This window comes from Periplaneta americana, chromosome 7, assembly GCF_040183065.1.
Source record: "Periplaneta americana isolate PAMFEO1 chromosome 7, P.americana_PAMFEO1_priV1, whole genome shotgun sequence".
Classification (NCBI taxonomy): Eukaryota; Metazoa; Arthropoda; class Insecta; order Blattodea; family Blattidae; genus Periplaneta; species Periplaneta americana.
This window is the reverse complement of record NC_091123.1, coordinates 177,902,299-177,924,501: the sequence shown is the minus strand read 5'-3', so window position 1 is coordinate 177,924,501 and position 22,203 is coordinate 177,902,299. Positions and strand designations below refer to the sequence as shown.

Sequence of the window (22,203 nt, the reverse complement as noted above, 5' to 3'; positions counted from 1 at the left end):
CATCAATAATTCCATTAACATTTAAAAATTACTTTTAATATACTTTTATCTATCCACAACAGACAATACCCACTGAAAAAGCAGATGTACTCTGCAAACAAACTACTTCAAAATATTGACTAAAGAGGCCAGAAACTCTTGTGTTCCAACACCTCTAAGACAGATTTGTTTTAACTCGTGTCTTTTAACAGTTAACAATATTCAAATATTACGAGGAATGTCTATGAACATCCAAAGTGACACTCCAGCGTCTGCTAATGTTTCTAAAGTACCAAGTAACATTAGAGTGGATACAGAAAGTAACCGAACGAAAATCATACAAAACCTGTAGCAAGAATTATCATTAATATCAAGTACCAGCAAAAATAAAACTGTGAGAACTACATACAAGAACTGCCTGCTATGTTTTGCCCTGTTAACTGATTTTATTCAATGAAGTGTATCAGTAACAGACGTACGAAAGAAAACCTAATCAGTTCTGAAAAAAGTGACCTATCAATTATCTTTGGCTTAACTATTTGTCAATAAAATAATAGTTAGAAACTTCATCACCCTCGAAAGATCCTACAAAGATTGGATTTTAATACTTTAATAATACACATGTTAACTATATTTATTTCACACTTGTCCTTTCTCTATTCCTGATCATTTTTAAACTTCCATATTATCAATTCGTAAACCTACTCTTTCTGCAAGACACAGTTACATTCGGTAGTTTCATTTTCACTTAACACCTACACTGTCTTCATAGCCTGCTTTTAGGTAGTCCAGAAATCTACACTTACTTCACTTATATAAACCCGCACTCTAAAGCATCATGTAAGTATGAATGCTGACGTTCTAGTTAGTTTTAGTTTACATGTATATATACATATATATACTATTGTACTCGGAAAGTATCGACACTGCTTTCAATTCTTATATCACAGATCCTCCATTGTGTTTTCCTTCAGTTTAGTTTATTAAGACATGTTGAGTCTTATCTTTGAATATAGAGAACATGCTAGTAAAACACTTCCTTACACTAACGTACGCCTGTGCAAATACAATAATAATAACAATAAATCTTCCCTTATCTCACTCATCCACACAGAGCTAGAGAAACGAGTGTACTCACAGTACAAATTATAAAGTAGCTAGGCCTAGTAGAGTCATTTGCATGTCTCTTTTCTTAATAAAAGTGCCACAAATTATATAATTTAATACTTACACTGTATCCAATAAAAATACATTCATATTGCAATAAAAAGGCAATGCATACCGTGTAAAAGAGTGTTTTACCAGCTATGATATTTTGATTTTTCATTTAAGAAATGCTGCCAGTTTTAGGATAGTTATTTCATGACAAATTGATGTTGTACCAGAAGAGACCCTTCCCCATTTTTAGGATAGACTTTTTCATTAAGAAATATTCTCTAGTGTGATAGATAAATCTTAGTCTACGCGGGCCTTACTCCTGGTTTTTCTTAACTGTCATACGAAGTCCAGTTCTGACTTGATGGATTTGTGACGTTTTTCCAGGTGCCTCTCCATAAGCTTCTTCAGTTCTGAGATGATGAAAACTGTAGATGTCAAGCTTACCAAAAACAAGATATCTGAAACCACATATCACAGTATTACAGAGGATACAAAAAAGTGTAACAAGTTCTCCAAACAATGAACAAATAAAATGTACATGAGAGAAGAGACTGATTAAGTTTTTACCCCACCACAAAAAAAAAAAAATTATTGGATCTCACTGACTATTTCACTTATGTTCGTTATCCTACTTTTACCAACAATGTAAAGAACCAATCACAGCCAAGTTTCTTCAGAAATTATAGCAACCTCAGGTTCATCTTTATCATTTTGGACCTTATTAGCTCCAACTTTCCCTGTTCAACAAACAAGCGTAACTAAGGGTCGAATTCATAGTCGTCACTTATAAAATGGAGAAACACTTAAGTAATGAGCGTTTCCTTAACACTTATTTCAGATCGTATTGCAGAGACGCTACTCATTCATATGCCCTGAGCATTCCCTTGACATCGAAAGAAATATGGCAACATGGCTAGACATTAGCACTTTCGCACATTCAATTGTTTTCCAGCACCTTCAAATTGTTAAATCAGTATTATTATCGTAAACAAATTCAGAAGTAAATGCTATAGTGCTCAAAATTGTACAAAATGCAGAGAAAATATTTTACAGAATAAGAAAGATGTGAGCTAAGAGAACTAGTTATGAAATATAAATAAATATTTTATAAATCTGCACAAACCAACTGCAAAATAATAACAACAATGAGAATAGATTTATGTTGCCAAAAAGAGATTATTACATTATTATCACTGACCAGCCTCATGGTCTAGTGGTCAGAGCTTCTGGCTATAGTTCATGAGGTCCCGGGTTCGATTCCCGGTTAGAGCACAGGAATTTTTCCTTAAAGGGGATTATTCCTGTGTTCGTCCATGGTCTGGAATTTAGGTTAAGTTTAGATTTAAGACCTCTCCTGGCACCACATTATCATAATCATCCTATCACATCATCGGGGTAATGTAACTCTGCCTTCCAGGCGCCCCAACCTCAGAAGTGGGTTACAACTAAGCCACGGCCAGGAGAGAAGACCAGAAATGTCGAAAAGACAACCTGGTGGCATTGGATTAAAAAAAAAAACATTATTATCACTTATTGCTGTTATTACATAAACCTATGTGAAATTATGCTGTAACATAAAATCTCAAAGCAACCAGTATTTTCAGCAGTGGTTAAATCGGTAGGCCTCTTATCGCTGTATTGTGAATTTCAATGAAAGACACCAGAATATCCACAACAGTGTTCTTGTTGAAATGGTATCTCTCTTAAGTTGTTGGTCATTGTACATCTCTAAAGAGTTTTCCACATCTCTGATATATCTTTTGTTTTGCCGAAACACATTTTCATTTTAATTTTAATTATAGACTCAAAAAAATCCAATAAAATCATAACCATCATCCATTGTAAACCGAATCAGCTGATTACAATACATATGAGGAAACACTTGAATAAGCTGATAAGCTATCTTACTTGAATAAGTGTTCGCTTCAGTGGGGTTTATAAATTAAGCAACTGCTTAAGGGTTTCCTTACGATAAGTGTTGACTAAGAATTCGGCCCTAAGATTCAGTGTGCACTGCAACATGGCAAAAATGGTGGACATTATAAATCACTTTGGCCAATCGTCAAGTGATGAAATTGATTCAATAATTAAGAAAACAAAGCCACAAAACAGAGAACAAAAAAAAAAAAAAAATTAGGGTATCGTAGGCTGTATTGAGAGATTCTTGTCCATTTTACACAATTTTTGTGATATTACATAATATTATTTACTTAATTTCAATATTTCATCTAGTTCTTCTTCTTTGTGATTGATCCCTCTAAATTCCAGGTAGCGTATCACCAACTTTATTTAATATTTATATAAATGAAATTATTTTAAAATGGAACCACATCTACACATCAGGAATCAAAATAACCAGTTATATATATATTGATGTACCGAAGTACATATGATATTTCCATGCAGATATTCTGTGTCATCACATGATGAAAGAGTGATGGAGTGGAGAAAAATTCTCTCCGGCGCCGGGATTTGAACCCGGGTTTTCAGCTCTACGTGCTGATGCTTTATCCACTAAGCCACGCCGGATACAATCCCGACGCCGTTTAGAATCGTCTCAGATTAAGCTCCATCTCTGGGGTTCCCTCTGGTGGCCGCCCTCTGCACTACGTCATAGATGTCTATGAACGCAGGACCGAAGTCCATCCATGTGTTGAGGTGCACTCAGATGAGTGACTGATTGGCCGGGATCCGACGGTATGGGCGCCGTCTTAAATCACAAAGTGATTTATTATGCATATCATATATTTATTGATGTACCAAAGTACATATGATATTTCCATGCAGATATTCTGCGTCATCACATGATGAAAGAGTGATGGAGCGTGGCTTAGTGGATAAAGCATCAGCACGTAGAGCTGAAAACCCGGGTTCAAATCCCGGAGAGAATTTTTCTCCGCTCCATCACTCTTTCATCATGTGATGACGCAGAATATCTGCATGGAAATATCATATGTACTTCGGTACATCAATATATATATGATATGCGTAATAAATCACTTTGTGATTTAAGACTGCGCCCATACCGTCGGATCCCGGCCAATCAGTCACTCATCTGAGTGCACCTCAACACATGGATGGACTTCGGTCCTGCGTTCATAGACATCTATGACGTAGTGCAGAGGGCGGCCACCAGAGGGAACCCCAGAGATGGAGCTTAATCTGAGACGATTCTAAACGGCGTCGGGATTGTATCCGGCGTGGCTTAGTGGATAAAGCATCAGCACGTAGAGCTGAAAACCCGGGTTCAAATCCCGGCGCCGGAGAGAATTTTTCTCCGCTCCATCACTCTTTCATCATAAAATAACCAGTGCTCTAACATTAAATACCTTACTCTATGCCGATGATCAAGTCATAATTTCCCATTCAGAGATAATTTACAAAGATACAATAAATAAAATATTAAAAGATTTTGGGATGGAAATTTCAGCACAAAAATCAAAAGTAATGGCATTTTTAGGACAAGACCCAGTCAGAAGTAAGATAATACACAATAACCAATGCCTCGAACAAGTGCAGAATTTCAATTATCTGGGTTGTGAAATACCTTATCAAAATGAAAAAGATGTGAACAAGGAAATTACCAAATTTACACAAATTCTAGGAATAATAAACAATACATTAAAAGCTAAATTAGTACAAAAATCTACAAGAATAAAAATATATAATACACTAGCATTACCCTCCCTTTTATACGGAAGCGAGATTTGGACATTAAAGAAAAAAGACATGAACAGAATCAAAGCAAAGGAAATGAAATTTTTCAGGAGGACAGCAGGATATACTCTTTTAGACCGAAAAAGGAATGAAGAAATTTTAGAACAATTAGAAGTAGAGTCAGTAGAAGAAAAAATCAGCAGATACAAATTCAATTGGCTAGATCATGTAAGAAGAATGGAAAATTCAAGAATCCCAAAAATTATGATGCAGTATAAACCTAGAGGACATCATCGACCAGGAAGACCTTTTAGAAGACTGATAGATGGAGCCGAAACAGGTCTACAGAGGCCTAATTCGTGAAGGATGATGATGATGATGATGATGATGATGATGATAACTTCATTTCAATTATTCTTCGTTGTACTTTTATCTCAAGTTTTCCGAAATCAAATTGACTTCACTTCTAAGTTTATCACTGTTTTGTATTCTCTCCACAAATCAAGAATGTAAAAGCGGCATTCTACTGTACTGAATCCATCCATAACTTTCGCAGCTAATTTCTGTTTCAATCACGATACCATATCTCACTAAAACTCTGTTTCATCTCTCTGGAAACACAGGCAATCTCAAAGCAACATTTCACCCTTTCCCACTTAAGATGAGAATTAAATGCTCTAGTGCAGCGTTTCTCAAACTATGGTCCGCGGACCATCTGTGGTCCTCGAGGTCTGCCCTTATGGTCCTTCAAGAAAGGCAGAAGAAAAAATAAAATTCAAATGAATTGTGTATCACACTATAGCTGAAAATCTCAGAGTTTGGAAATGACACATGGCAATCGTCTTTCAGTTTTTCTCCCAGTACTGATATTTTATGAAATTTATTACCCTATCAGTATACTGACTTCCCACTCTACTCTCAACAACAAAAGAAGGGATTTAAAGCACTATGAACGTGGCGTTTTCCTGCACATCTGACGCTGCACCTGTAATCCAGTCAGGGACTACCCGAATTCATAACAGACAACTGACCCTTTGCACGTATTTATGACTTTAATAGTTTTTCTGGCACCCATGCCTACACATTGAAATGGTCACGTACTGTACGTCGTACACCAATAATACAACTCTGAGGTCACAATTTCAAACTTACTTTCCAAGCAAATATGACGAATTTCCATGGGTTCGTGATCATTTTCATTGCGATATTGAAACTAACAAACTTCCATTGAGTGAAATAAAACAGTTAACTGAACTCTCGAATGAGACAGAAATTAAAATGAAATTCCAAGTAAAAGGTATAGTTAATTTCTGGACCTCATCACAAGTGAAAAGAGAATACAGTGAACTGTACAATGGTGCTTTAGAGATTATAATTCAGTTTGCTTCTACGTATCTGTGTGAGAAAGGGTTTTCATCACTAACTCTAATAAAAACAAAGTAGGCTACCGAAATCGACTCATTGTATGTGACGATCTCTGACTTAAGCTTACCAGCATACGTCCAAATATAGAACAACTGTGCAAGAATCGGCAGGCTCATCTCATTAAGTGTAACAACGTTAATTTTTATATTTAATAAGTTAAAATGATTATCCAAACTCTTAACAGCCTTGAATTATTAAAGAAACAAAAATTAATTTTCTTCTATTAACATTACCTTAATTAGTTAATACTAATACAAAATTAATTTAATTTAATTGATTTTAATTAATTAATTCTATTTTAAAATATAAGTATACAGGTAATAAAATATGCTACAAAAATGATAAATCTGAACAGGAATAAGGTGGTCCGCGGAACTGTTCTGACTTAAAAAAGTGGTCCCCACTTCAAAAAAGTTTGAGAAACGCTGCTCTAGGGACATAAATAGCTACAGACTTGAAAATCAAAGAAAAGATAATATATAAGATTGAAAATACTACTGCTCAAAAAGTTCACTGTCATATAAATGATGTCACAAACACAATCTCACCTGTCAGAGTGAGAGCTTCCGTCTGAAATACCATCTGCAGCGGAGGAAAGTAAATGACCAGCATTTGACCGACTACAGAAAGTGTTACTGCCAGCAGGAACATACGGTTACTCAGCAAGCCAATTGTGAAGATAGATTTGGTCTGCAACAAAAATTGTACAGAGAGAAAAAAATTAACATTATCTTATCAAATTCTTAAAACAAATTTCTAATAATATTTACTCTACTGCAGTCAAATACTAAAACAATATCTCGATAAAGTCACAAAAAATATTTCAACTTCTTACATACAGAACTCATTAAGTTGCTTAGTGATTCTTAATAAGCTTCAACTGAAAGTATACATTGTATTTTTAGTTCATGAATTAATTATTACTTACAGGGCCGCCAACAGGATTTATGGGCCCCTATACAATACTTCACTCGAACCCCGTTGAAAAAAGTAACAATTACAAGTTACCAGTTATTCTAACCATAATAATTTTTTGCAAAATAAATAAAAGGTACCCCCATACACAGATACGAACCTAAAAAATACGCTTTTATTACATTGAAAACTTTTACAAAAACTTCACATTAGCACAATATATTATATTCATAAAACATTATTCTTAAACACCTGTAATTTCTAACTTGCAGTCCAACATCAACAAACAACTGTCCTTGACTTTACTGATGCAAAATCTTCAATTATATCATCAAAATTTAAAGACCTAGCAAGATTGCTCTCCAGACTAAAGACGCCAAGGTTACTCAGTCATTCTTGACACATTGTTTATCTGAATACATTTTTATTTTATTCATTTTGCTGAAGAATCTTTCAGCATCAGCAACTGTCACAGGAATTTTATAGAATATTCTATGGCTATACAAATATTTGGAAATAAACTGTCCAGTTTTAATTCCCTCAGACTATTTAGTATATTCAAAGGTTTCAGTGGGGTTGGCTCTAAATTAGAAGCATGAATTGATTTTAAATATTTCAGCTCATCACTGATCTCTGTTAATGTCTTCATAATGTTTTTCACGCACTCTAGCACCCATATCATGCCTGTACTTGTCCATTGTGCAGTTAAACTATAACCAATAACACTAATGAACAGAATTTACTAGACAAACGACAACGAAAAGGCGAAAGTTTCGAAAAGAAACATACAATGTAGGTACTGAAAAGGAAACGTGATCCTGTGACTTCGGTTTGGGAGCGTCCATTAGCATATTGTGGTGGGCCAGCGGGGGTTTGGTAGTTAAAAAGGACAAGCCAATAAATAATTGAACGTGTTCGGTACAAGCGACGGGAACATAGTTCAGGCAAATGCCGGGGCCCTCAAATGTTATGTCGGTGAACATTAATGTGGGAAACCGATATTCTACAGTATTATGTAAAAGTCAAATATTTACATATGAAGTTATAATTTGTATTAATTCTACTATTGTTGAGTTAATATGTCAAATTCATGTAACAAATGTTCTTACAAAATTTTATAGTACCCGTATGTATCTACGAATAATTATTCGTGATAATAAAAAGTAATCAGACTCACTTAATCTGACGGACCCTTATTACTCATGGGCCCATATGCACTAGCCACCTTTACCCCCCCCCCCTCTTCTCGGTGGCCCTGATTACTTATAACTTCTTGCAAAGTAATATTAATACAGATATAACAATAAATAAAACTGAAAATTATATGTTGACAGTTATGATGCAAGGGGAGGAGGATAGAGGGCGGGGGAGGGGGAGGGGGCGGGGAAGGGGGCGAGGAGAGGAAGAGGGAAGGGAGAGAGGAGGGAGGGGGATAGAGGGGAATGAGAGAGGGGAGGGAGAGAGAGAGAGAGAGAGAGAGGGGGGGGGGCAGTTGAAGTGAGAAAGGCGTGTTAGTGTTGGAGGAGAATCGTTTCTGCCCTATGTTCCACTATGTGTGCACATGTGCGTTTGTGCATTTGATAAATAACTACTTTTATCAGGAGACATAATATTATCCACCGTGTTAAAAGTGAATCCACTATATCAGGAGTTTACTGTATAATATAGAAAGAGAGAGAGAGAAAAATAAATGCAGGAAGAATAAGTACTAATTATGATTAAAATATTTTTCCCCAATTTAAACACTGAAAGATAGCAAAACCTGTCAGATATCATTTTCATAAAATCTAATATATCAAAGTAATTCACACTATTTGATGTCCATATGATTTTCAATTATTTTCTTCATAGATTGACCATCTATTCTGAAAATTCATCACTATCTATCTCTCTATAGCCATACTAATAATACAGCGAAAAACGACTGCAAGTAAAAATATTACTTACTTACAAATGGCTTTTAAGGAACCCGAAGGTTCATTGCCGCCCTCACATAAGCCCGCCATTGGTCCCTATCCTGTGCATGATTAATCCAGTCTCTATCATCATACCCCACCTCCCTCAAATCCATTTTAATATTATCCTCCCATCTACGTATCAGCCTCCCTAAAAGTCTTTTTCCCTCCGGTCTCCCAACTAACACTCTATATGCATTTCTGGATTCGCCCATACGTGCTACATGCCCTGCCCATCTCAAACGTCTCGATTTTATGTTCCTAATTATGTCAGGTGAAGAATACAATGCGTGCAGTTCTGTGTTGTGCAACTTTCTCCATTCTCCTGTAACTTCATCCTGCTTAGCCCCAAATATTTTCCTTAGCACCTTATTCTCAAACACCCTGAACCTATGTTCCTCTCTCAGAGTGAGAGTCCAAGTTTCACAACCATACAGAACAACCGGTAATATAACTGTTTTATAAATTCTAACTTTCAGATTTTTGGACAGCAGACTGGATGATAAGAGCTTCTCAACCGAATAATAACACGCATTTCCCATATTTATTCTGCGTTTAATTTCCTCCCGAGTGTCATTTATATTTGTTACTGTTGCTCCAAGATATTTGAATTTTTCCACCTCTTCGAAGGATAAATCTCCAATTTTTATATTTCCATTTCGTACAATATTCTGGTCACGAGACATAATCATATACTTTGTCTTTTCGGGATTTACTTCCAAACCGATCGCTTTACTTGCTTCAAGTAAAATTTCCGTGTTTTCCCTAATCGTTTGTGTATTTTCTCCTAACATATTCACGTCATCCGCATAGACAAGAAGCTGATGTAACCCGTTCAATTCTAAACCCTGCCTGTTATCCTGAACTTTCCTAATGGCATATTCTAGAGCAAAGTTAAAAAGTAAAGGTGATAGTGCATCTCCCTGCTTTAGCCCGCAGTGAATTGGAAAAGCATCAGATAGAAACTGACCTATACGGACTCTGCTGTATGTTTCACTGAGACACATTTTAATTAATCGAACTAGTTTCTTGGGAATACCAAATTCAATAAGAATATCATATAATACTTCCCTCTTAACCGAGTCATAAGCCTTTTTGAAATCTATGAATAACTGATGTACTGTACCCTTATACTCCCATTTTTTCTCCATTATCTGTCGAATACAAAAAATCTGATCAATAGTCGATCTATTACGCCGAAAACCGCACTGATGATCCCCAATAATTTCATCTACGTACGGAGTTAATCTTCTCAAAAGAATATTGGACAAAATTTTGTACGACGTCAACAAAAGTGATATTCCTCGAAAGTTACCACAGTTGGTTTTGTCCCCCTTTTTAAAAATAGGTACAATTATGGACTCCTTCCATTGTTCTGGTACAATTTCCTTTTCCCAAATAGCAAGTACAAGTTTATAAATTTCGCTATATAATGCACTCCCACCCTCTTGTATTAATTCTGCTGGAATTTGATCGATATCTGGAGACTTGTACTTTTTCAGATTTTCTATCGCAATTTCGACTTCTGAAAGCGTGGGTTCGGGTATAAATGGCTCAGCAGTTTGTATTTCAATTTCGTCCCGATCATTTCTATTTGGCCTATGTACATTTAGTAGTTGCGCAAAATAGTTTTTCCATCTGTTTAGGATTGATGGAGAGTCTGCAAGCAAGTCACCATTCTCACCCTTGATCACGTTTACCCTTGGCTGATATCCATTTTTAAATTCCTTTATACCCTTATATAAATCTCGAATGTTTTTATTCTTACTATTTGTTTCTACCTCATTCAGTTTTTCCTTCAAGTAACCTCTCTTTTTAATCCTAAGTGTACGACTTGCTTCCCATCTTTCATTGAAATAATTATCTCTAAAAATATTAGCTAACATTATATTTCTGATTTCCATAACAGTGTTATTTACTGGTTGCCTCGTTAAGCAATGTAATTATACTGAATTAATTATAGCACTATTACAATTTCAGGATTACAGAAGGCTGATGATATTACATGAAAGGCTATATTATCATTCTGTAAATTAAAAAAACAACATCACATACCTGTGATCGACAGCTGAGAGCATTGAACATGTCAAAAAACACAAAACAAGTGAATGTCATAGTTGTGTCTCTTGGAGTTATTATATTGTCACTCATCTGAAATAAAAGGAGAAGACATTATCCATAAAAAGTATTCAAATAAAATGCTTAATGCAAGGTTACCAAATTTTTTTCACAATTTCCAGGGACAGATATTGGCATGTAAAAATATACTTTTAATATTTCTGTCAGATTGCCGTACACTTATTTAGTTTTTTTTTTTTTTTTTACATAATTTAAAGAATTAAAATCCTGGTACTTATTCTATTTACAAACTAGGCTAATCTATTTTTTTCAGAAGATTGGTTTTTTAAGTAGGTCTTCTCTACATTCAAATTTTCCAGCACATTCTATGGCACAGTCTTTAGGTCATTATTCTGGATTTTTGAGATGTCCGCATCATGTTCACTGATGAAACTCTCTCCACTGAAGCATTACTTCCAGGATACAGAGATAGTTCAATCAACTTCTGGAGTTGGCACAGGGAATCATTTCCTCAGAAAATAAAATAAAATAAAATAATATAAAATTCCACCTCATTTCAGTAAAAATTAGCATTTTCTGAATTTCACTTTATCATTTCTCTGAAATCACATATTCTTCGGCAAGAAATTTAATCAAACTATCTCCATCCAAGTCAAGTCCATCTACATAATGGACTGTCTCTTCAAATTTTTGTCTTGCTACAGTGAATAATACAACTGCTCACTGAGGTTATGCACAAGCAACATTAGAAGTGGTGCGAAACACACACAAAAAAAAAGAGCAGCAAATATGCGAGAATATAGAAAACACAAAAGTTGTATGATACAGACGTAAATTCAAATCTTTCTGAAGCAGCTGCACAACAATGTTACTTTTAATCTTACAGATGTTATTCATGGAAACGACTCTTGGAACCCTGGTTCCACAGCTCGAAATTTTAGTTACAGTTTCACATTGTTTACATTCTCCTCTCGAAAGTTTTGCCCACTGTGGAGCAATGACCTCAGAGAACTGCAGTATTGCAACACATTAAATTTCATATTCTCAAAACTATTGGACATATCAAAAAACTTATTTGACAAAACTTGCCCGCATTGACTTGATCTATTACCTCTATGAATTAATATAATAGGTATATACTGGGTGTTCATTTCAAAGTGTGTCATGACGTCACTGTTGTTGGGTCACCGATTTGAAGCGAGTTTCAGCTGATATGTTAGAGAAGTTGCCTATTATTTAAGGCGTTCTTCAATCTGAACTTGAGAACGTGTACGGTATAACTTGAACGTCGTAGCAACAGATGGCGGTCTGTACAGTCTGTGTGCTACCATAACCTCTTTCGAACTGTGTTTTGCGCCGGCAAGTCGTACGCAGGATATCTGTTATCGGTTGCGTACGGTAACAATCCACAACACAAATCAGATGCTCCGTGTCCATGTTGACCATCGAAGTTAATGTCAACAAATACGTAAGTAATCGTCTTAACCCTCTCCCCATATCCCGACAGTACGTATTTCCAATCAGTTCACATTCCTGCCACTACCGGCGTTACCGTACGTATCGGTACGTACTCTTCAGAATGAATGCCGTACTTGCTAGCCAACTTCTCTGCCTCTTAGATTATACACCTGAGCTGCGGAAGTGTAGGAAGATTGAATTCCCTAGGCTCATCAGCTAGCCATACAGCGAGCCAAGACACATTTTGAACTGAACACCCAGTATTAGCCTACAGTCTTTTTTTCTCTCATTTTTTTACACTTACCTCTCTCTTGAACACCCAGAGTGTTCCTGCAATAATGATGAAAGCAGAAAGTAAGACGTTTAGGATGAGGGAGCGTGTTATCATAGGCTCTTTAACATCCCGAGGTTTCTGCTTCACAACATCCTTGTCTACTGGTTCCACACCAAGACTGAAATAATATATGAAACAATAAGGAAACTCCTACAAAATACTAATTCCCTTCTTCAGTTACATACAATACAAGTAAGGAGAATTTATGTAATATATGGAAGTTAGAACGAAATTGAGAACAAAATTTCACAGCATACTTTTGAGCTATTATTCTATGCAACAACATCTGAGATTGATCCCTCTTTAACACCATATTAGCCAGAATACTAGTACGATGTTTTTTGCCATAATTGTAACTTAGCATTTTTCAGTCATAAAAGAAGTCTACTTTACAGGACATGTGACAGTACCAGTTGATTCATGCTGATCATCCAGCAATAATTATTTCAAATTCAAATTTATTCATAACAGGCTTACATGTTGCAATGAAAACAGTTAAAATATTAATACTACAGACGTGTGATATATAATATTTTATTTCATTTAACTATCAAATCAGAAATATGTTATTCGATTAAATAGCATTAAATGTTTCAATACTGAACTATTTAACATGAACTTAAAATATGTTAAAAGTATTAGAAATCGATCTCTAATAATTACTTATTTGGTTGTTGTTTTCTAATGCCAGGCGTTTGACAATAAAGTCATTTGAGCTCTTGCACTCCAATATTTTTCAAAGATATTATCATGACCAGCCACTGAAGCACAGATTTTGAGGTGTTCCGAATCGATTTCTTGATTTGAATTGCACAATGGGCAGTTAGGGGACTGATATATTCCAATTCTATGCAGGTGTTTGGCCAAACAGTAATTACATATATTATTGAAGAAGAAACTACTCAGATTGTGAAGAAGAAAATGATGACAATGATGAAAAGAGAAGACGAAGTTGCTAAAGACTGAAACTGAAAACTTGAAAATATTGTAGTTTTAAATTTGCAAGTTTTCTTACTGTGTAACATTCTCAAAGCAGAAAAAAAATAGAAATAAAAATGGCACGTATCTTCTCCTCATTACATATTGCATATTTTACATTTTATATTGGCAACAGGCCATGACTGTTTGGCCAAACACCTGCATAGAATTGGAATATATCAGTCCCCTAACTGCCCATTGTGCAACTCAAACCAAGAAATGGATTCGGAACACCTCAAAATCTGTGCTTCATTGGCTGGCCATGATAATATCTTCAAAAAATATTGGAGTGCAAGAGGTCAAATGACTTTATTGTCAAACACCTGGCATTAGAAAACAACAACATATTTTACATATACTTGTAATAATATCAGTTCAAAGAAACAAAAAAAACATTCTGCCAATGGGATATCATTCAAGACATACTTACATAAATGAAATCATTTAATATGCATAAAAGTTGGAAGATGAAATTCCGTTTTCTGAATTGCACACAAAAGCTATTGTTATAACTCCAAAAAATAAGACTCTTGACTTCATTTACAAATTGTATGTATTAAAAAGATTATGTCACTTTCGAACAAATCCTCATAAATAGGGATCACATGGTGACATCACACTTAAGGCATTGCACTGAATGCTGAAGCGTCGCAGGTTTGATTCCCGATAGGGTTATGAATTTTCTCCATTGAACAGAAATGAACACCAGGGGTATTTTATTGAGAATAAATGCAGAAAGCATGTAAGACTGACATCCTTACTGCTACTAATCCTGGTTCATAATAACAATACTAAAGGTAGTATTGTCAGAATTTAGTAAAAATACTACAAAAATAGTTACTATCTAATTAACAACGAAAATCTCACCTCTGTGCTGGAGGTCCATCCATGATGATGTTAATCCACAGAATCTGCATGGCGTTCAGAGGATTGGGGATGCCCATCAGAGTTGCAAGTGCAATGAGGGACAACGCTGCGATGCTAGTACTCAGCTGGAATCTTACGAAGTTGCGAATGTTGTAAAAAATGCCTTTCCCTTCTTCAATTGCAGAGCTATAACAGAAATACAGTATACACCATTATTATTATTAGGAGACGGATTCATATGCACTAAAAATGGCAAAATATGCACTGTTAAAATAAAAAAACCCCAATTTATTTTAAGCAATTTACTATTATTGATGGTTTTTCTGCTATTACTTACTTACTTACAAATGGCTTTTAAGGAACCCGAAGGTTCATTGCCGCCCTCACATAAGCCCGCCATCGGTCCCTATCCTGTGCAAGATTAATCCAGTCTCTATCATCACACCCCACCTCCCTCAAATCCATTTTAATATTATCCTCCCATCTACGTCTCGGCCTCCCTAAAGGTCTTTTTCCCTCCGGTCTCCCAACTAACACTCTATATGCATTTCTGGATTCGCCCATACGTGCTACATGCCCTGCCCATCTCAAACGTCTGGATTTCAAGTTCCTAATTATGTCAGGTGAAGAATACAATGCGTGCAGTTCTGTGTTGTGTAACTTCATCCCGCTTAGCCCCAAATATTTTCCTAAGCACCTTATTCTCAAACACCCTTAACCTATGTTCCTCTCTCAGAGTCAGAGTCCAAGTTTCACAGCCATATAGAAGAACCGGTAATATAACTGTTTTATAAATTCTAACTTTCAGATTTTTGGACAGCAGACTGGATGATAAGAGCTTCTCAACCGAATAATAACACGCATTTCCCATATTTATTCTGCGTTTAATTTCCTCCCGAGTGTCATTTACATTTGTTACTGTTGCTCCAAGATATTTGAATTTTTCCACCTCTTCGAAGGATAAATCTCCAATATTTATATTTCCATTTCGTACAATATTCCCGTCACGAGACATAATCATATACTTTGTCTTTTCGGGATTTACTTCCAAACCGATCGCTTTACTTGCTTCAAGTAAAATTTCCGTGTTTTCCCTAACCGTTTGTGTATTTTCTCCTAACATATTCACGTCATCTGCATAGACATCTGCATCTGCTATACATAAGAATATTTGAACACCATCAGTTGCTATAGTAGCATATCCTTCAACCTACTGCTTAAGCATTACACTTATAGTACATTTTTCTTTAGCCATCATTGGTAAAACTAATTCAAAATTAATAATTTTCATGTGGCTAAGCTATTCTAAAATACAGATCTTACATTTTATTTCTGCCGGTCAATGGCCATTAAAATTTCAAGTGGCTTATCTAATACGGTCAACTCAGGATATAGTGAACTCGGTTATAGTGAACATTCGGCTATAGTGAACCTAAATCGTTGGTCCCGACCCGCACACATTAAAAAGTACATTAATATTTCCGGTTATAGTGAGCCGTGTATCCTGACAAATTCTTATTTGAAGTCAGACCTTCTTCTATAAAATTGAAAGAATGTGTTGATAAGAACATTCTAAGTTTCTTACTCCTTTAGTCAAAGGACAAGGGTAGGATTAGTGGTTCCAAGACAATAAGCTGTACTGTAAATCCAGGCAACGCGTGACGATCTTGCCTCACTACACCATCGAAGGGTTGACATTCTGTTCTCAGGCACACTACTCTACTGTTATTCCTAATCCTCCATCGTCAAAGGGTTGCCTTTTGTTTTGTTCTAGAAACATTTCCATTATGACTGATAGCATCAAAACGGAAAATGAAATTGCCTTCTTTTATTAAAAAGGGACGGACATTATGTCCAGAGCGTAAATGAAGGCAAGATTTCGATGGCTTTCAAACTCCTTCTACCCTCTCCCAGTTTCCATTAAGTGACCCGGGAAATTCCAAGGCTGAGTAGGCTACGCAGTCACACCATAACTGAGTTTATCATTTCTACGTGATCAGTTTCTTTCTAATGTTCCAACAGTGAAAGTACTGTATAAAAATGTCGAAGCATAAAGTGTTTTCTTTGGAAGATAAGGCGAATATTGCAAGTGACACTGAATGCGATCTTTCGCAAGCATAGTTTAAGTAAATCAACTGTGAGTAACAGCATACAGTGTAATCCATTCCACAAACATGAAATATTTTATTTTCTTGTTTACAATTTCATTCATTTCTGTCATTTAAGGTTAGGGGAGAGACACTTCGGATACAGTGAACGAAATATGCAAGTCTGCAGAGGTTCACTATATCCAGAGTTGACTGTACTTTACCAATTAACAGCAAGTGAAACTCCATAACAAATAATAACAAGATGAAAGAGTACGATGAAAGAGTAATGGAATGGAGAAAAATTCTCTCCGGTGCCGGGATTTGAACCCGGGTTTTCAGCTCTACGTGCTGATGCTTTATCCATTAAGCCACACCGGATACACCCCGCCGTCGGATAGAATCGTCTCAGATTAAGCTCCAACTCTTGGGTTCCCTCTAGTGGCCGCCCTCTGCACTACGTCATAGAAGTCTATGAACCTAGGACCGAAGTCCACACATGTGCTGAGGTGCACTCGTTATGAGTGACTAGTTGGCCGGGATCCGACGGAATAAGCGCTGTCTTAAATCACGAAGTGATTTACGCATATCATATATATTATTTTAATGTACCGAAGTACATATGATATTTCCATGTAGATATTCTGCGTCATCATACGATGAAAGAGTAATGGAACGGAGAAATCTGAGACGATTCTATCCGATGCCGGGGTTGTATCCGGTGTGGCTTAGTGGATAAAGCATCAGCACGTAGAGCTGAAAACCCGGGTTCAAATCCCAGTGCTGGAGAGAATTTTTCTCCATTCCATTACTCTTTCATCGTATGATGACGCAGAATATCTGCATGGAAATATCATATGTACTTCGGTACATTAAAATAATATATATGATATGCGTAAATCACTTCGTGATTTAAGACGGCGCTTATTCCGTCGGATCCTGGCCAACTAGCCACTCATAACGAGTGCACCTCAGCACATGTGTGGACTTCGGTCCTACGTTCATAGACTTCTATGACGTAGTGCAGAGGGCGGACACTAGAGGGAACCCAAGAGTTGGAGCTTAATCTGAGACGATTCTATCCGACGCCGGGGTTGTATCCGGTGTGGCTTAGTGGATAAAGCATCAGCACGTAGAGCTGAAAACCCGGGTTCAAATCCCGGCGCCGGAGAGAATTTTTCTCCGTTCCATTACTCTTTCATTGTATGATGACGCAGAATATCTGCATGGAAATATCATATGTACTTCGGTACATTAAAATAATATAAATAATAACTAGGTAACAGTGTGAATACGGGTAGTTTCCATATCACTAAAAATCAAAACTAATGTGAAGTCTTCATTCATGTCCATCAAAAAAAAAATTCTACTTCCCTTTCAATGCATGTCCAAAAAAATTTAAAGATTACAAGCATTTTTATATAACTAGAGTAGCTACTATCATAGGAAGAAATCCTACTTACATGATTGTGTGAAAGTCGTCATCTACAAGGATCATATCTGCTGCTTCTTTGCACACGTCTGTGCCATTCTTTCCCATGGCAATACCGATATCAGCTTTCTTCAATGCTACTCCATCATTAACACCATCTCCTGTCATTCCGACAATGATACCATTTCGTTGGTATGCCTGCATTGTATTAAAATAAAATATTATTGAAAATTCTACTTACATTTTAAAAACTACTACAAATCCGAATACATATACATTGTCTCAAACTCAGTCTATTTCTATTCTCTTTTTTTTCTTCCCCCTCCAACGGTTTCTAGAGGACAGAAACATTGTCCAGCAACAAGCTTCAAAGGATACAATACTACCTATACAACAAACTGTCTAGTATGTTTCAAATAGATAAGGATAAGAGCTGAACCAAGAAGTAACAAACAGTTGTCGTTACACAATCTTTATTGTTATTTTCACTGCTTCTTGTTTTGCTATTGGCCAGAGTGCTGTAAGTTTAATTTCTTCTCTTTTTGTTTGTTTACTGAGATAACAGACTATAGCTTTTCTATGATGTCATACTTGCTACTTTCAGACGCAAAGTATACAGCACTATTTTCTCAACTGTTTCTGTTTCTTTGTTGTATTTGTTTCAGAAGTATTCATTTTAATATACAGAAATGGGGATAAACAAAGATATGAATGTTGTTAGTTGCTTGGTTTCCAATGGCTCACATTTGCGGACTTCTAATACATTTTGTTCCTCACCTTCCAATAAAGTCCACTTAGATTTCTTGATAGTGAAGTTCTTTTGTAAGTTTGTCGATTCTCATAAAGTGATCCCAGTCAATTTCTGTGGCTTATATTCTGCACTGTATGCATTCTTCTGTTTCTAATATTTTTATTTTACACAGATGAGCAGCTAAGCAATCTCGATCTGAGTTCAATCTAAATATTGCAACAGCCTCTTTCCTTGGTTTTGTACAGATTTTAGTGTATCACTTACTTACTTACAGATACTTACTTTAGAGAACCTGAAGGTTCATTGCCCTCACATAAGCTTGCCATCGGTCCCTATCCTGTGCAAGATTAATCCAGTCTCTACCATCATACCCCACCTCCCTCAAATCCATTTTAATATTATTCTCCCATCTACGTCTCAGCCTCCCCAAAGGTCTTTTCCCATCAGAGCTCCCAACTAACACTCTATACGCATTTCTGGATTTACCCATACATGCTACATGCCCTGCCCATCTCAAACATCTGGATTTAATATTTCTAATTATGTCATATGAAGAATACAATGTGTGCAGTTCTGCAATGTGTAACTTTCTCATTCTCCTGTAACTTCACCCTTCTTAGCCCCAAATATTTTCCTAAGCTCCTTATTCTCAAAGACCTTTAACCTCTGATCCACTCTCAAAGTGAAAATCCAAGTTTCACAACCATACAGAACAACCGGTACACATTGAAAGACACTCTTTCAGCTTTCCCAATGACGGGACTGCCTCAATGGACAAAGCATAATAAACATTTGAATGAAAACAAAAACAGACCACAAAAGAGAAAGGAGGGGAACGAACAAAAGGGAAAATTAAGTACAGGAAAGATAATAGTATGCATATAACAGGCCTAAACATAGTAAACAAACAGATTAGATATTCGAGCAAAATTCTCCCTCTTTAGGAAACAAAGTACAGACAGTATTTTAAAATGGCAAGTGATCCTCTGATAGCAGTAAGGGAAACATCACGAATGAAGTCGTTGTTCAGCTGGAACTTCTTGCAGAAACTGACAAAGAGGCGATGTATTGTGCCCCTAGCGCCAACCATTAGCCCAACTACTTCAATGGAGGTGAGGTGATATTTCTCCAAATAGAATGGAACTGCGGGCTCATAAATTCTGCATTTTTCTGCGTGGACTTCAGCGGGCTGCCTCGAACCTGACTGTCGGGTCGATAATGTAGGCTGATGTGGAGCCTGGTGGAATGGCAAGCATGTCAATTCGCCGACAGGATCCCTCTTGACAGATGCCATGGACTTCTTCGTGTACAGTGAGACCTTTCTTTCTCAAGGCCTCGGCAATCATGGACCTGATTCTGTGATGTCTAGAGTTCCGCAGCATCTCGCTGAAAGGACAGGCACCCAAAACGTGGCCAAGAGTTTCAATCTCACTGACGCAACGACGACAGTGGTTTCAGTCTCGGGACCTTCCTGGTATAGCACGCAGCAGACAAACATTAGCTGTTTTATAAATCCTAACTTTCGAATAGCAAATATTTTCAGGAAGGAGTCTAACACCCCAGCCACTAGCCTTTATAGAGAGGAAAGCAGAAACGGGTGGGGGAAATCGAGATGCAACATAACCATTCAGTCAGACAGTAGATAACAAAAGCTTCTCACCCAAATAATAACAGGCATTTTCTGTATTTATTGTATTTAATATACCCTTATGTTGTCAGGGATTTTCAGTTAAATGAGAATCATGTGATGCTCATTTCCTTCTTGCATGTTGCAGAAAGTCTACATTTACTAGGTAGTTTTCGAAATTCTCTAGTTTTATGCTACTAAAATATAGTGTGTCAATATTTACATTATTCACAGAACATAAGCTTTTGCTATTGATTTTATTGTATTTTAAGCTTACATTTGCTTTAGTAATTATTATAATTTTATTAGACATCAATCATTTTCTAATATGAAAATTTGTCTCACCTTGACAATGCAGAGCTTGTGTCTAGGAGTAACTCTGTAGAATACGCTGACACTGTTCACCACTTGCTCCAACTGATGATCAGTCATAGACTCAATTTGATCACCAGAAAGGACTTGTGAGTGGATTGTATCAAGTCCTATCATTGCAGCTACAGAACAAAATACAACATTAATTTCAAGAAATACACAACTTTACTTACGCAACCATAACAATCCCTTCCATTAAAGTATTCAGCTATAATTTCAGGATGTTTCATTTCAATTTTTCGAATGATACCATGCTTGCTATTTGACCTACGGTTCGTGGGTTTAAATCTGGTCGAGGACAATGAATCTTTAACAATGATAAAAATATGCAAATCTGGCTTTCAGGTAGTAGCTCCCTGTAAAGCAGGTTTGAAATTCGTGGTCCCGGGATCGATGCCCGGCCACCCTGGAACAATTTTTTCTTTGAAATTATTCAAACCTGCTTTACAGGGAGCTACTACCTGAAAGCCAAATTTGCATAATATATTCGTTACTGGAGGTACGTTAACAGGAAGCCACTATTTAAATCACACAGAATTTGTGTGCACTAAAAGTTGGGTTCTGGCACCTTGTCAGCCCATTTGAGTTGTGTGGATATAAAGGAAAAATTGTGACGGTGTTGTGTATAGTTCCTGGGGTAGCTCAGTCCACAGAGCATTCATGCGCTGAATGAAGGGTCCCGGGATCAATGTCCGGCCCCGGAACAAATTTTCCTTGAAATTATTCAATGATAAAAATAGTTAGCAAGAGTTCCTTAAAAAAAGAAGTAAAGTGAAAAGTCCATGTCGTAAATCTATAGCATGTTTTTGATTGGTAAGTATGGTTTTTGTTGTATTGTCACCATACACCACGATACAAGAGGTTGTGAAACTGTTATGAGAAATGCAGTTATTCCAGAAGACTTGGGCTCGAGATGGCAGATTTCTCATGAGCCAGGTTCTAAGGAATCGTCATAGTAGCTGGCTATAGCTGCCATAACTTGAGTGGAAGAAAGATGAAAAGGAGAGCAATAGCTTGTAATTCTATCTCTCAATCAGGGTTTTTAATATTGTTAGCTAAGGTCAAAAACAGAATCATAAGTCATAAAATTTAATGACAGGAAGATAATATTTACTGCAAAGAACAGTCT

General features: G+C 36.5%; 1 protein-coding gene across 5 annotated transcripts in view; it reads right to left on the bottom strand.

Annotated features, from left to right (window-relative positions):
* Positions 1-1,179: 1,179 nt before the first annotated feature.
* SPoCk (secretory pathway calcium atpase) overlaps positions 1,180-22,203 on the bottom strand; it is a 279,585-nt gene continuing 258,561 nt past the window's right edge. For 4 of the 5 annotated variants that reach the window (XM_069831982.1, XM_069831984.1, XM_069831983.1 and 1 more), the window contains 7 exons: positions 21,048-21,196; positions 18,356-18,522; positions 14,806-14,991; positions 12,931-13,078; positions 11,145-11,240; positions 6,768-6,909; positions 1,333-1,595 (listed from right to left, as the gene is read on the bottom strand). In XM_069831982.1, the coding sequence (XP_069688083.1) occupies positions 1,474-1,595; positions 6,768-6,909; positions 11,145-11,240; positions 12,931-13,078; positions 14,806-14,991; positions 18,356-18,522; positions 21,048-21,196 (1,010 nt within the window). In that variant the 3' untranslated portion in view covers positions 1,333-1,473. Of the gene's footprint in view, positions 1,596-6,767; positions 6,910-11,144; positions 11,241-12,930; positions 13,079-14,805; positions 14,992-18,355; positions 18,523-21,047; positions 21,197-22,203 lie in introns of all 5 variants that reach the window. The other variant, XM_069831980.1, reaches the window with a different exon arrangement.